Source organism: Enhydra lutris, unplaced genomic scaffold (genome assembly GCF_002288905.1).
Source record: "Enhydra lutris kenyoni isolate GAN:26980312 unplaced genomic scaffold, ASM228890v2 scaffoldscaffold28, whole genome shotgun sequence".
Taxonomy (NCBI): Eukaryota; Metazoa; Chordata; class Mammalia; order Carnivora; family Mustelidae; genus Enhydra; species Enhydra lutris.
The window spans coordinates 11849854-11866236 of NW_019154112.1; the positions used below are offsets into that span (position 1 = coordinate 11849854).

The 16383-nt window shown below is 34.3% G+C and overlaps 1 protein-coding gene across 1 annotated transcript in view; it reads left to right on the forward strand.

Annotated features, from left to right (window-relative positions):
- LOC111152167 (LMBR1 domain containing 1) overlaps positions 1-11142 on the forward strand; it is a 154024-nt gene extending 142882 nt beyond the window's left edge. Inside the window, exons 15-16 of the mRNA XM_022510527.1 lie at positions 10344-10435; positions 10577-11142. Of these exons, the coding sequence (XP_022366235.1) occupies positions 10344-10435; positions 10577-10693 (209 nt within the window). The 3' untranslated portion in view covers positions 10694-11142. The remainder of the gene's footprint in view (positions 1-10343; positions 10436-10576) is intronic.
- The last annotated feature ends 5241 nt before the right edge of the window (positions 11143-16383 follow it).

Genomic DNA, 16383 nt, shown 5'->3' on the forward strand with positions numbered 1-16383 from the left:
CTTCCCTCTCTCTCTCTCTCTCTGCCTGCCTCTCTGTCTACTTGTGATCTCTGTCAAATAAATAAATAAAATCTTTAAAAAAAAAAATAATGTGTTTTTTAAAATGTTTAAAATGAATAGTTCTTGATGAAGTGTGTATAAACTATTAGATAAAGCCTTTGAACTATACTTACTAACTTCACTATTTCTCACACTACCACCAGTCTTCGAAGCACACCTACCTTCATTCGCTCTTTCTCCATGCCCTGTCAGTTGCTAAGGGATGCAGCTTGTTGCCAGAATGACCTTCATGTCTCACATGAATTGCTCTACCTTTTAACTAGTGCTCCACTCTGACCCACACTACACAGTGCTGTTAGCTTAATTGTTCTGAAGCTGTGATTATTAAACTTACACATGATCTGAGTTTTGAAGGCTTGTTAAACACAGATGGCAGATTGTTGATTCAGTAAATCTGAGGTGGGACTCCAGGATTTTCTGAGGGTTCTGGTCTGGGAGCCACACTGTGGAAACCACTGTTCTAAAGTACTCTGCTAATGCCATTCCTCCAGTTAGAAACCTTAAGTACCTCTGACAAATTCAGTCTAGGATTGAAGGACTACCTCTGTTTTTTCATACATCTTCTGAACATGGTCATCTTTTCCACCTTTGCTTTTCAGCTGTTTGTTCTTGAAATTTCACAACTAGTTTCTGTGCCGCCCAGCCCATATTCATCACTCGGAGTCCTATCTGATGTTTATATCAAACTTGACCCTCTTTTTTGAACCTTTACACATGTTCAGTCTCTTTTTATCTTATGAATTCTCATGACATTTACTTTTTATGACATTACCTTACTCTCTTAATTTATAGTCTTTTTTTTTTTTTTAAGATTTTATTTATTTGTCAGAGTGAGCACAGGCAGACAGAATGGCAGGCAGAGGCAGAGGGAGAAGCAGGCTCCCCGCTGAGCAAGGAGCCCCATGTGGGACTCAATCCCAGGACGCTGGGATCATGACCTGAGCCGAAGGCAGCGGCTCAACCAACTGAGCCACCCAGGCGTCCCTATAGTCATTTATATATATTATCTCACTTATACTTTTTTTTTCCTCTTCTACTTTTTAAAAACATTTTCTTAAGTAATCTCTATGCCCAACATGAGGCTCAAACTCACAACCCCTAGATCAGAAGTTGCATGCTGTCCTGACTGAGCCATACAGATGCCCCTGTTCTTGTCTTTTATAGGAACTTAAGCTCCTTGACGATAAGAAAAAAATATATTTTTCTTTCTCCCTCAGAGCAACAGTTTCTAGAAATAAGCCAGTTTTTAATTTTTTTATATTTTAAAAAGTGTTATTAAAGTATCACAAAATATTAGTATACCTATCATCTTATAGTTTCTTGCTTACTTTATGTGTTGGAAGAAATCCATTGTACCTTCTAAGTACCTTATGATTTCCTTATGTACCTTATGTTTCCTGATTCTGCTGCTCATCTATAGTGTTATAATTTCTGTTCTTTGGACTTTTGATGCACTATAAGCCATATCTTTTTTCTTGATTTCCTCCCCCAAGCCTCTAGTTTTGATTGAGTTAAAAAAAAAAGACATGCTTATGTGAAATACTCAAAACACCTTGTATGTCTGAAAAGTATTTTGCCCTCAACTGATATAATTGATGGGTAATTTGGTTGTGCTTAGAATTCTACATAAGAAATTATGTATGTATGTATTTATTATTAAATTATTTTATTTATTATTATGTTATTATTTATTCAGGAGCTTTAAAGGCATGCATCATCATCTTTCTTTCATTTTTAACTAGTGAGAAATCTAATGCCAGTCTATTTCTTCTTTTGAAGCTAACTTTATAAGTTCTCTTTTCTCCACCCTCTCTTGGGGAGCTCGTCCTCATTAGTTGCTGAGTATCTTCAGCTGATCATCTGTTTTATCTGTATTTTATATTTTATGCCTACCATTTTACTTTGGATTCTTGAGTGTATGTTTAGCTTTATCTTCAAACTATATCCCAAATTTTTTGTTTCATATAACAAAGTCTTAACTTTCCTCAAGTACTTGTTCTGATCTTTTAAGCGTCCTTGTTTTATGGATGTAATATTTTCTTCAATTCCTGATGGTCTAAACCTTTATCTTAATGGTTTCCTTTAAATAAAATTATAATTCTGTTTATCTTGGAACAGCTCTGTTGATCTTGTTCTTTCTTCTTCATGCTGATATTTTCTATATATATCTGATGATGTATTCATATTTATGTTAATTTGTATTTAAGTATCGGAAACTTCTAGGAAGCCTCATCATGGGAACTCTGTGACTTGGGGTTTCTAGTGATCCTTAAATTATATTTTAAAATAAATGGAAGGGAAACCAGTTGTTTGATTAGAGACCTTTTAGTGTGGCTTTTCATATTCCAGATTATTATTGACATCTCTCATCACCTGATGGCTTTCTTCCCATTCTGTTTGCTGTTAAAAGATTGGTGCTGGCTTTATTCCTATACTATAACTTTAATGAGGTCCTGGGAAAGACAAGAAACAAATGACTGTGTCCAGTCTGTCATCTTGAACCAAAAAGCTTTGTTCTCAGCAGATTGAAATAGTTCTTCTTGGTTAAGTACTATAAATTTATAATCTTTTACTTGACAAATAATAAGTTTGTGAATTGATAACTTTATTTGATTTCAATCTACCCATCAAATGCTACCATACCTTTGTTTTCATTATCTGTATTTGGCTTCAGATAACTGAGTGAACAGAGAAGGGACTAATATATTAGCCAGATATAAGTGTATTAATTTGCCATGGGAAGTATAACCATTAAAGAGACTAGAGGCTCAGGGTTAGTGAATTCTCACCAGAGAGAAGGAATCTGTATGGGAAACCAAATTTATAGTCACATTCTTTCTAGGTAGGCATGTAGTCAAGAAAAGGGTCTCATTGATCTTATTGACTGGTACCATCCAGCTGAGATAGCTTGATGTAGTGTCCATTGTGAAGTGAGGTTGCCATGCAGACCAGAAAATTAGGTATTGACCAGAGCATCATTTTTCTTGGATTTTGCCTGAGACCCAGAAAGTCTCTTGATGTTAAAGTTCATTGTCTAGGTGACATTTTGATTGTGTTGATAAAAGCTAAACTAAGACAGAATAGGAAAGTTAATTAGGTATAAGCTTTCTAAGTTCTCTGGAGTCTATGCCAAAGCCAACCTAAGTTCTCTGGAGTCTATGCCAAAACCTAGTTTTGTGAAACTTCTCAGCCATTTACATAGGGATTCTTAATCAAGGCTGCTAACTCCTAAAACAGTCTTTTCTTTTAAAAAAAAAAAAAAAAAAAAAAAAATCACATGTAGATTTCTCTTTAAATTTAATTCTTGAAAGATCAGTTTATCCTGTCACTATATACCACAAGCGGATATTATCTCATTGTCACTTACAAAGACACTGATACTTAGAAGTTAAATGACTCACCCCAGAATCTCATGGTATATGGGGCAGACTCAAGAACTAAATCTCACTTTTCTATCTTGACCTTTAATATTTTCTACTATACCCATTAAACTATTATTGTTTTATGAAAGAAATAAAGAAGTGGAAAACAATTGTTTTCTGTTTATTTTATATTTGACTATCCTTGGTCAATTAAGACTAATAGATAGCAAATCTTTTTAATTTAGAGTTTAATAATAAGTTTGTGATTATTTCTATAGGTTATATGCTAATGCTTATCTTTGTAGCTCCTTTTTTATAAGTCTTATGTGGACAGTGAGTAATACAAATGAAATTAGGAACATTCTTTCTTGGATCACTACGTATTTTAGCACCTTTGAAATACATTAAAGTTACATAAATGTAACAGAGCTCAACACAAATTACATTTGTTCTTAAAAATAATCACTGTAAAACTCAATCTTTAAGGTAAAGTATCTGGCAAGTCCTATCTTTATTAACCTGATATAATTTGTATATTCATAAAATATAATAAACTATTTCCTTTAGAATTTCTGTGATTCTGTATGTTTACCAATTCTTTCCCTTTTACCCATCCCCCCATTAAAATTTACAAAATATTGATTTAACAATATCCTCCTTGTTAAATTTTAAGATAAATATAGAACTTTGGTTTTTATTACATATTTTATTTTTTCTGCCCTTTTTTTTATGAGTTTTTTTTTTTAAGACTTTATTTATTCATTTGACAGAGATCACAGTAGGCAGAGAGGCAGGCAGAGAGAGAGAGGAGGAAGCAGGCTCCCTGCTGAGCAGAGAGCCTGATGCGGGGCTCGATCCCAGAACCCTGAGATCATGACCTAGAGCTGAAGGCAGAGGCTTAACCCACTGAGCCACCCAGGTGCCCCCCTTTTTTTTAAATTTAGATGTGTGTTGTATCTCAAAACTTCTTATGTGTATATATTTTCTGTGCTATAAGTCCGTTTGACAGTGGTGATTAACTGGGATTTTACTTTCAAAATCTTCAATCCAACCCTTTTTTTCTGTCCTGACAGCTCACGTTTTCTCTTGGATTGTCTCCTGACTTAGTAAGCCTCTGTCTACTCTCAATCCCTTTTGCTAGTTTATACGCCACTCATGTAATTCTCTTTCTTAAAATCATTTGATAAATAATTCTTAATCATATCACAATAAAGTCAAGCCTCCTTAGTTTGTATACAGTTAAGATTTACATGTCTGTTTTAAATATTCAGTAGTATCAAGACGCTAATCAGAAATCAAAATTAGTATAATCATGGACAACCATGAGAAATGAGGTGGTATTCTAAAGAGTCCAGTCTTCTGCCAGTTTTTTGTCACTAGTCAAACAAAATATTCGCTTTAAAGTTCATTCTCCCATGATACATGATTTTGCTCCAAGGCCTTTTTTATATATGCATATGTAATATAAGGATTTGTTTTATAAATAAAGTATAAATATAGAGTGTAATTAATTCTAAGTTGATTTCAGGTAAAAGTATAACATGATGATGGCTTAATTGTGGCTTAAATCAACACTAAATCTTTTAGAAATGTATTTGAAGTAGAAGGTGTGATTTATCATAGTTAATAACCAAAGTTATCTTAGCGGCAATCAACATATATCAATAATAACGTAACAAATAATCCAAAAGGAAACAAATATATAGTAAAAGTATATCTGTTATATTTACAAAGGTTGCTGCTACACTGAAAAACAGATTTAATTACACTTTATGTTATTTACCTATTTGATGATAAATGAGAAGAGATGGAGGAAGGGTAGTAGTGTCGGTATTCAAAAGACTTTTGATTTATATTATGTGCTCCAGATGCCCTTTCTTGGCTCCTTTAATTTTGACCTTTTTTGTACTTTTTTTTAGAAAAAAATGTCTTATCTGAACCCCTATTTTAATTTTTTTAAGATTTTTTTAAAAATTTATTTATTTGAGAGAGATCACAACTAGACAGAGAGGCAGGCAGAAAGAGAGAGAGAGAGAGAGAGAGAGAGAGAGAGAGACGCAGTCTCCCTGCTGAGCAGAGAGCACGATGAGGGACTCGATCCCAGGACCCTGAGATCATGACCTGAGCCAAAGGCAGCGGCTTAACCCATTGAGCCACCCAGGCGCCCCTCTTTTTTTTTTTTTTTTTTAAAAATTTTATTTTTTCCTTTGACAGAGGTCACAAGTAGGCAGAGAGGCAGGCAGAGAGAGTTGGGGGGGGGGGGGGGGGTGGGTAGCAGTTTCCCCACTGAGCAGAGAGCCCGATGCAGGGCTTGATCCCAGGAGCCTGGGATCATGACCTGAGCCGAAGGCAGAGGCTTTAACCCACTGAGCCACCCAGGTGCTCCCCTATTTTAATTTTTCATTGTTAACTGTACTCTAGTTTAATTAGAACTTTTATATGTCCTTTTGAGGAACAACAGTCAGAAGTTTCCTGAACATTTTTGATTTTAGAACACAGTCCTTAAATGAAACACCTAGTGATTTAAACACCTAGTGACTTTGAAGGTCAAACCAAATTCAAAATACCTAATTATTATTTTTTAGATAACTGCAGAAAGACATCTATAGTTCTCCTAGGTATCTGTGATTCAGGTAAACAGCTAGAAGATGACAGATGGTGAGGAGAGAAGCCCCTTCTGTTTATTCAGTGTGGAATCATCACTTGAATATAAAATATATGCATGCACTTACTAACTAGAATTCTTCTATGGTCATATACCACTTTATATAAATATAAACATAATGACATATACCTAACAATGACTACCTTTTAATCTTGTGTTAGAAGGTTTGCATCAAATCTACAACCTTTGAAAATGGTAAACATGTAAAATAATATGATAAGGAAAAATACTTAAGGTATATTTATTGTGGTGGGCAAAAGAATCAGTGAATATAATAAGTCAATTTAAAATGTCACTGGATGGATTATTAGACCTCTGTGGAAAAATGATTTGATTTTACTTGCTTCTGCTAGCTCAGCCTCTGTCTTAAAATCTTTGTTCTGGCCCTGAGATTTCTAATTCAGTGAATTTTTGACCCCAAAGTATCTTTAAGTATGGCAATGGCTAATAGAACTTTTATTTTTTAAGTTTAGAACATTGTAACAATGCTGAGAAGGTTGAATGACTTTTTTCAAATATGTTTATACTTGTAAGATGAAGCTCATGTAATGCTTAAACCACGGAACATACTGTTCTTGTTTTTAAAGTAATTGTGAATAGGCATTCTTTGCATAAATCCCAGCCTGTTCTTCTCTTCATTTTTGAAACATTCAAATTGGTTATGTTTATTTAAAGGCTTATTACTGCTTAGGAGATAGCACATTACTGAATTATACAGATACAGATTTCACCAAATCCATTTGTATCTGTATTTGTAACTGAACCAACGCAAGTTTGCTTCTTGGTTAGTCAGGAACTGCACCAGATTGAGTCGCACAAAGACGACTTTTATTTGTGGCAAAAAGGAGATCATGAAGAATGGCTTCCAAAGCTGTGACTCCTCAAGAAGGGGTGAATGAGTACCTTTTGTTTGGGTTTGTTTGTTTAGAGTTAGGATGAATGAATATTTAGATAGCGAAGCCTTGTCTTTGTGTGGAGGTAAGCATAAGGTTACGCATGCACCTTAAGAAAACATGTCTACACATATGTTAGATGTTATGTGAATGAGGCTGTGGCTCTTCTTTGGGCAGAGATTTTAGTATTATATTGAGGTAAAGGTGATTGCTGGTCATTCCAAGTGTCACTCCTTGGTCCATCTGCACAGGCACAAGTTAAGTTCAAATGGTCTGAGTGGTGCAGGCCAGCGGGAGGTCTTTTCAGGGCAGTTGTCGTCACCTGAGGGGTGGTTTCCAGTTTCATTTGCCTGAGTTAAGAAGTAAGCCAGAAAGAAGAGCTTAAGGAAAAATGTAAAATGGAGATTAGTGAATGTAAGGGGGTGGGCAGTAAAGGTCAGGTGTTGGGGTCTACCTGGTGACACTTTGACTATAGATACAGAAAAATAATGAACATAGATGCTGTAGTCATGATACTGATGCCTAAGCATTACTACTGTTTACTGTTTACAAAACTGTTATTTTACTACTTATAAAATCTTTATATTAGTTGTTTTCCTTGAGACCACTTGAGCAGCTCTTGAGAACTGTGTTCTTTATCATGGGTTCAGTTATACCTTGAAGTGGGAAAAAAATTAATATTAACTGTATGGAGATTTTGGTATATCTCTTTTCATCTTTTGAATGACCCTATAAGGAAATATGGTGGTATCTCCATTTTACATGCACAGAGTCTGAAGAGTTCAGATTTTCCCATTCACATGGCAAAGAAGGAGCCAAATGATATTTGACACTAAGTTTCTCGGAGACCACAGTCTGGGCTCTTCCTTCACCATACTGGACATTTTAGTTATACTTTCATTTTCAAGACATATGCAGGTATCTTGTTTTGACATCCTTGGAATCTTGTCAGATTTTAGTTAAATTAGAAAATGTATTATTTAGCAATATAATTTTTAAATAAAATACCCTTTTTAAAAAGTTTAGCTTGGTTTGGCAGTTAATGTTGAATATGAATGCCAAGTACACTGATGCATACTTTGGAATACTCAGGCTTATCTAAAAGTGACAAATTGAATAGAGGCATACCTCATTTCTTTGCACTTGGGTTTATTGCACTTTGCAGATACTATATTGTTTACAGATTGAAGGTTTGCAGCAACCCTGCATGAACAAATCTGCATGAACAGATTTTACAACAACATTTGTTCAGTTCATATCTCTGTCATATTTGGTAATTTCTGTAAAATTTTCATCTTTTTCATTACTATTATATTTGTTATGGTGATCTGCAATCAGTGATTATGCATTGCTGGAAGCGCAGGTGATGGTTAGATTTTAGCAATAAAGTATTTTTTTTTATTAAGGCATATACATTGTTTACTTAGACATAATGTTATTGCACATTTAATAGACCACAATTTGGTGTAAACATAACTTTTGTATGTACTGGGAAACCAAAAAGTTCATTTGATTCACTTTAGTGCAATATTCACTTTATTGAGGTGGCCTGGAACCTAACCTGCTGTATCTCTGAGGTATGGCTGTACTTATATTACTTTGAACAAGTTCTGTAATAGAGCTGAGAGTAGAATATTGTGGAAGCAGAGTAAATGACTAACAGCTTTCCTGACTAGGTTTCTCCTCTGCTAGACTGAGCTCCCAGCACAGCACCCAGCTATAATGTTGGGTGCTAGTAACCGCAGGAGAGGAGAGAAACATTTATTCAGCCACTATTGCTTAAAACCTTTTTGGGTTTTGTTAGGAAGCTTTGAATATTCCTTCTAGACTTCTCTGTTGAGAAAGAGAGCAAAAATTTGAAGGAGGCCCTTGTGGGGATGGGGATCAATAGATCATCATTAGATTGGTAGTCCCAGCTTGTGAAAGGAAGATATTGCCTCTTTATTAAACTGCATGTTTCTCTGCCAGAAAAAAAAAAAAAAAAAGATTGCTTTGTCCAGTTGGTAGTGAATAATTCAGAAGTAAATGTTGAAGTATAGTGGAAGGGATTAAACCAGGTAAGATTTAGATTATCTATATATTTATATAACATATCTAAAACTTTATGTAACAAGTCTTAGATCTGCATAAACTATAACCTAAAGGCTACTTTTCAGAAAACCATGCAATAGCCCCCCAAATAAAGTGTATTAGAACCTTTGTGTAATAAACTGGGCTACAGAATTCCCAGCTCAATTTTATGTTTTAAGAGAAAATAGCACTTATGTATTGACACTGAAAAGAGAGTTCATAAAATTAGAAACCAATAATACATTTTCTTAATTACCAATAGGGTGTGATATTAGTCTCCTAATTGCATGTGGAATTTCTTGCTATTGTCAATATTGGTTAAAATATGAAGAAATCATAATCATTTTTGTAATTGATAGACTAAAAAAGAAGTTGCCTTGTAAGATAAGGATTTTCTTCTGTAATGAGTAAAGGCCCTCTGAAGTTTGGAAGGTTAGAATCCTCTGCTAGCTGCAGAATATATAATTTTTCAGTCAAATACATTATATTCTGCTGTCCCAGACCTTTCTGAATGGTTTAAGTAAATATTTCCTTAGATATTATTTCTCAGACCTATGTCTATATAGAGGACTTTGTAAGCTAATGGAAATAATGTATTTGGATAAAATTAGTATGAAGTCTGACACAAATGTTAAATAACCAGTCTGCCACTGTCTCTTTAGGGTTGCATTTTTTTTTGAAAGAGAAAAGTATATGATTGATTGCATTTGGTATATGATCTATTTTTAATTCAAGCTTAAATACTAATCTAAAATTCAAATGGTATCAGTAAATAACAATTTTGTATTTCTGTAGGACCAGCAGCCTTTTCAATAGCATTCCTAAAATGAAAAAAAAATCTCGAAACACCTCTCAAATTTGAGCTGTCCTAAGAATTGGATTCTTAGAAAAGTACAACTTAATTATAATCACATCTGATTACTTTGTTCATTTTTATTTCTTACCTTCATCAGGAAAACTTTATCTATTTTAGTTTAAGACATGTCTGGAACTCTAGGTTAAAATGCTGCTTCTATTTCAAATAAAGTGAACTATCCACTATAATTTTTCTTATACCAAAGAGCCAGGATTACATTGTTGGCATTCATCTTTTTAAATGTCATATTATTTGGTAATTTAATATTGTACTAACACTGGAGGAGTGGACTTTGGAGAAAAACCTAGATTTCAATCCTATCTTTAAACTTATTGACTGTATGACTTTATGTTTTGGTTAATAATCTTATAGATATATTTTTAATAGTCCATTTCAAGAAAGAAACTATCTCACTGTTGTCCTTATTTACCTTATAGATCAATGTACTGTTACCCGGACATACCTGTTCCTTCACAAGTTCTGGTTCTTTAGTGCTGCATACTATTTTGGTAACTGGGCCTTTCTTGTGGTAAGTAGTACAGGTATCCTGGTGATAATTTGATTCTTACTTGCCCATTTGTATAACAGTAGTGCCATTGGATTTTAAATTCATTGCTTTCTGAATGATTTTAGATATAAGAAATAACATGGAGTTTATTTAAATTTACAGGTATTCTTGATTGGATTAATTGTATCCTGTTGTAAAGGGAAGAAATCAGTCATTGAAGGAGTAGATGAAGATGATTCAGACATAAGTGATGATGAGCCCTCTGTCTATTCTGTTTGACAGCCTCTGTCTTAGGGGTTTTATAAGGCTGACTGAATGTCTATTATGCATTTTTTAAGTGTTAAACTAACATTAGGATGAACTGACTAGATTCGTCAAAAATGGGAGCATGGCTATTAAAAAAACTATATTTTTTATGTTATCTGAAGTAACATTATTGTATCATAGATTAACATTTAAAATTGCTGTAATAATTCTATGTAAATATAAAACTATGGACTTTGTGAGGGAATGTTTGTGGAAATTTTTTTTCTCTAGTGTATAATAGTGTTAAATTGATTAAAAATCTTCCAGAATTAATATTCCCTCTTGTCACTTCTTAAAAACATAATAAATCACTTGTACCTGTGCATTTGGGTCTCTAGAGTAATGTGGAATTCTAGTGTCTATAACTGATTGTCTAAGTATAATACGATATAGCTGATAAATAAATGTTACTCCTCTATGCAGTTAGTTTCCTATTTTCTACATTAAATCATTAATGCCATTCAAATATATTTCATGAGCAGATTTCAAGCTACTTTGTGCTGTAAGATCACAGCATTCATTCCAAGATGTGTTGTATTGTTCAGATATTAATCCATTAGGTATCTTACCATCTCTGTCATATTTAAGGCATATACATTGTTGTAGATAGCTAACCTCAAAATTTGCCTTCCAACATAAATGGGAATGTTGTCAAGAATAATTGATCTTCAGGGAAAAAAAATTTAGTTGACTGATTAGTTTAAGGTATGTGACATTGGGGTGCTTGGGTGGCTCAGTCAGTTAAGCATCCAGCTCTTGATCTCAGCTCAGGTCTTGATCTTGGGGTCGTGAGTTCAAGCCCCATATTGGACTCCTCGCCAGCATAGAACCAACTTATATATGACATCATATTTTGGCTTTAAAAATTTTCTTAATTAATTTTTTCATTCTAAAGATTTATTCTTTTCAAAAGTTATAAGGAATGCTATGTAATATTGATAGGGTATTTTGAACACACTTTGGGTAGTGAGAAATCATTACAAATGGTATTATAGTTTACTCACATAAGCAAATCAGAACTCATAAAAAGCACAAATTAGAATTCATAAAAAACACATCTTTGAAATAAAATATCATTAACTTTCTGCAAAAGTCTTAGGAATTAGCAACCATCTCCCACTAAGTTCTTCTTGCCCTTAAGTTTTGTGCCACTTTGCTCTGTTCTGATTGTCTGTCTAGATATACTTTCATAACCTTCATGTTTGGCTTCTTCATGCAGCCTTTAATGTTATTTAACAAATTCCCTTCCCTTCTGTTTTTATTTTGTATTTTCTTTCTGGACTATCTCCTATACCCTTGGTTTCCATCTATATGTCTTATTACTAATATATGTACATTATTTTTTCCTAAACTCCAAAGCTTAACTTACCTGTTAACTAGAAATTATGACTTCAATTACAAATTGAACTCCTCATTTTACTGGGCATACCAAACCTCCTCCTCCTCCTCCTTCTATATCGTTTTTAGTTTTTTGTTTTTGTTTTTACAAATGGTACCAGCATATACCTCATTGCCTAAACCAGAAATCAGGCAGACCTGCTTATCTCCTGTGTACCCCAACTCCTCAATCAACCAAGTATTTGATTTCTACTTCTTAAGTGTCTTTCCATTTGTCCTTTCTTCTCCATTCTCATTGCCAGTCACTGTGTTTTAGATTGAGTTGTGTTCTCTCAAAATTCTTAGATTGAAGTCCTAACTTCAAGTAACTATGACTGTGTTTGAAGATGGGTCTTTAAAGAGGTAATTAGGGTAAAAGGAGGCCATTAGGTAGGGCCCTAATCCAGTATGACTGATGCCCTCCTGGAAGAGGAAGAGACATCAGGGATGTATACACAGAGAGAAAAAGACCACATGAGGACACAGAAGGAGGCCATCTGCAAGCCAAGAAGAGAAGCTTCTGGAGAATCGATCCCTGCCAGTATCTTAATCTTGGACTACTAGCTTCCAGAACTTTGAAAAAATAAATTTCTCATGTTTAACCACCCAGTCTGTGGTATTTTGTTATGGCAGCCCTAACAGACTAATACACACTACTTCTTGAACTTTCTCAGTGGATTTTGTGCCAAGTCCTGACTTCTTTCAGTCTTTCCTTGATAATGAAAATATAAATCAGATTATTTCATTTCTTTTCTGTGAAAAGCTTTCAGTTATTTTATAATGAAATCCTTTTTTTTTTTTTTTTTTTTTAATGTAATGGATAAAACCTTTCTGGTGTATTTCTTACCTGACTATCCTGCTTCTCTGTCATCGTCACACTGGTTATATGAGCAAAATATCTCTGCATTATCCAAATGGCTCGGATTTCCCCTATCCCATGTGTGTTGAACTGTTCCTTCTTCCTATACCTTTCCCTTCCTTTTATCTAAGAAAATCCTTATTCTTGAAATCTCAGCTTCAACATTATCTCCTCAGGTACCCCTCCCTTAAGTCTCCAGGTAGTTAGGTGGTCTTTTCTATACTCACATGGCACCCTGTACAGTGTGTTGTGATTTATGGCTTTCATGTCTCCTGCCTCTGGACAGTAAGTCCTTAAACACCCCTCTGGGTCTGTCATCCTTGGTATCTAGAATAGTTCCTTGCACACGGAAGGCACACAGTTGATAGCTGAATTTGCTAGTTAGAAGCTTGAAGTCTGAATATATGGATTAAGCCTATATAATAAAGCATTAGATTAAGGGGAATGTATATTTAGCCTATTTTTAAGATTTATTTTGCTGTATTTTGAAAATAACTGCCGTGTTTGTCTTGAATACTATGTATACATTTTACTACTGCTAGGAATATTTTCTGTTTTTGTGTTAGACCAACCTTTTAGCTTTTTATTTGGCTAGTTGTATTTTTTAAATATGTTTTCTTACATCCTATACATTTGCCTCTTGCCTACTTAGAAGTTTACTTTTACTCTAACAAAGTTTTTTTTCCTTCCTCTCAGTCATGGAATGGCTTTAACTTTATATTTATATATAAATATAAATATATATAATTTATAATATATATATATTACATATATATAATATAAATATAAATATATATAAATGAAGCTCATTTAAGTGTTGTGACTTCACTAATGAAGGATGTATTTTCTTTGAAGTCCTCTGAAAATGCCTAATTTAGAGATCATCCATAGTGATGACTTTCTAAAAGGTCAAAGCCCTCTTATTCCATGTAAACTTCAAACAAGTAATTAATTTGTTCAGCCATGCAGCAAGATACTGGCAAAATAAAGAGCCGACTGCAACTGACTGGAACTGACTTCTGTCTCAGTGCCCCTATACCAAAGAAAATTAAAATGCGTAGTGTTTTTTGTTTTTTTTTAAAGGAAAAGGAAAAAAAGGAGCTCCAGGAAAAACAACAAGCAATACAAGAAAAGAATATTTCAAAGTATACGACTGAGCTCTTCAGTGAATGATAGCTACAGTAATACACTGTTTCAGAATTAATCTATAGAATACAGTGGGCATTGATTATAGCGCTGAATGTAAATGGCAACCTTGACAATGTAAAAACACGGCCGTTAAAAGTTGGAAGATTGAAAGAGCTGATGGAAGAAGACCTAAGGGGAGAAAGTATTAATATCCTTACTTCACAGGAGAGTCGTAAAGGGGAGACATGAAGAAAGAAATTGAGAGACACTATCTCTGGTAGAGGGAGCAAAGAAGAAAGGTCTGGGCATATTAAAGTTATAAAGATAAAAAAGTTATAAAGGACACCAACAAGGCATTATAAAATACTAATAATTTGGGGGCTGGGCGGAGAAAAGAAAGCAAGGGGAAACTGTCTCAAGCAGGCAAAAATTCTCTTTTTCCATGGGAAGTTAGTAGATATTTCAGATGGATAAACTTAGAAATAGTATATTAAAATGTAACAAAATATTAAAACAAGTATTTAAAAGAGAAATGTTATCAGAAGATAAAATAATCATTGCAATAGTATGTAAATATATCTTTGAATTTCCTGGCAGCAAGGACAAAAAGACTATGATGGATGATGAAGTTTTTGCATTTGATAAAAGGAAGCACGTAGTTTTTCCTGGAGACAATTTTTCTGGCACCAAAACTTAGAAGGAAGTTACATTGTGAGTTCTTATGTAAAGAATGTTAACAATGAACAAATGTCTTTGCTAAAATTTAAATAGGCATATACAAGGAGACAGAATTTGGGAACAACAGGAAGAAATATGGTTGGCTACCAAGAAGCCTCAAAATGAATTAGCTTCATGTGTACATCATTTATTCATTCCACTCAGCAAATACGCAATCTCCTACATATTCCAGGCATTGGATGACAGCTACTGATTTTCTAGGATTAAGGAAAATATTCCCCAACCTTTCAGAACTTGGTCTAGGACTTTGTAGCTGAGTGGTTTTTGGCAATAACTGGACCTTATCAATAATTACTAAGATTGTATGTGTCTGTTACAAATACATTTTAAAAATCACTTTTATCAACTTTGAGTTAAAATGGAAAACATTCCAGTAACTGGAATGCTCTCATTTCTAAGCCACAACACCTTCTCTCTTCATGTCAGAATCAGAATGCTATTTGAGCATGGAGTTCAAGTGATGTGAGATAAGTAGTTTTAAGGGGCATTTCAGGTATTTGGTGATGCTTGATTAAGTACCCCCCTCTTTTTCAGCGGAGACCACCTCCAAAATGACCAGATTGTCCACTTCCCCAGATTGAGTTGTGCTGCTCTGGACGCAGTCCTGGACACATATCAATGTGTTTAACTGAATTTCAGCTGACCCCCTTCTAAAACCACCCATTGTTTTCAACTGTGATTTCACGGGGAGTGTGTTAAACTTGCTTCTCAAAACAAAGCCAATAAGCAAATATTAAGTCATGATTTAGGGATAATGTTTCTGTAGAGAACTAAGCTAGTATAGTGAGGTATGTAGCTTTCCACATGGTTCCTTCATCAGCTCATACCTGCTTCAGCTCTACATTGAGGCTACTGGATGGAACTCTGATCAAGGTTGAGCTACTTGACAGGTATGTAAAGCAACGTCTTCTATTGTTTAGTGGATGGGCAAGCAACAAAGTTAACACCTGGAGAAATTAGGAGGCACTTAGAGCTATTCTATTTTCATATCAAGAGCTAGGGTATTTGTAGGCCAAGACAAAATGTGTACTAAAGTAAATAATTGTTATATTTGTACTAAGTTCACTCAGCGTCTATCCAGCTGGTGGTTACCATGTGCTATCTGGACCTTATTTTAATATTTAATGAAAAGCTCTATCAAATTTGGTAATATCTAATGTTCTCACCAGCTCTAGTTCCACTTTTTACTACATTTATCTGCAACTTTTTTAACTGTGTTATGATAGTCACTATAAAACACATTATTAGTTTTTGATGCACTGTTCCATTAAAGACCTCAGGAGTGTGTGTATGTGTGTAAATATTTACACACGTTCACAAAAATCTCATTTGATGTAAAGGAATACCAGTCTGTCCAGTAGAAGAATAAGGGAAGTGTAATGCTTACTCCTGATGTATACAGTAACTCAAATGCTGACCGAACTATGATGAAGTCTGAAAAGTCCTCTATAATGGAGAGACTTTAGTGACTCATTAATATGAACCAAAAATTGAGGCCTAATATGTATCAGACACTGCTATGAACAAGAGACACATGAATGAAAAAAAAAATGGTGCCTAT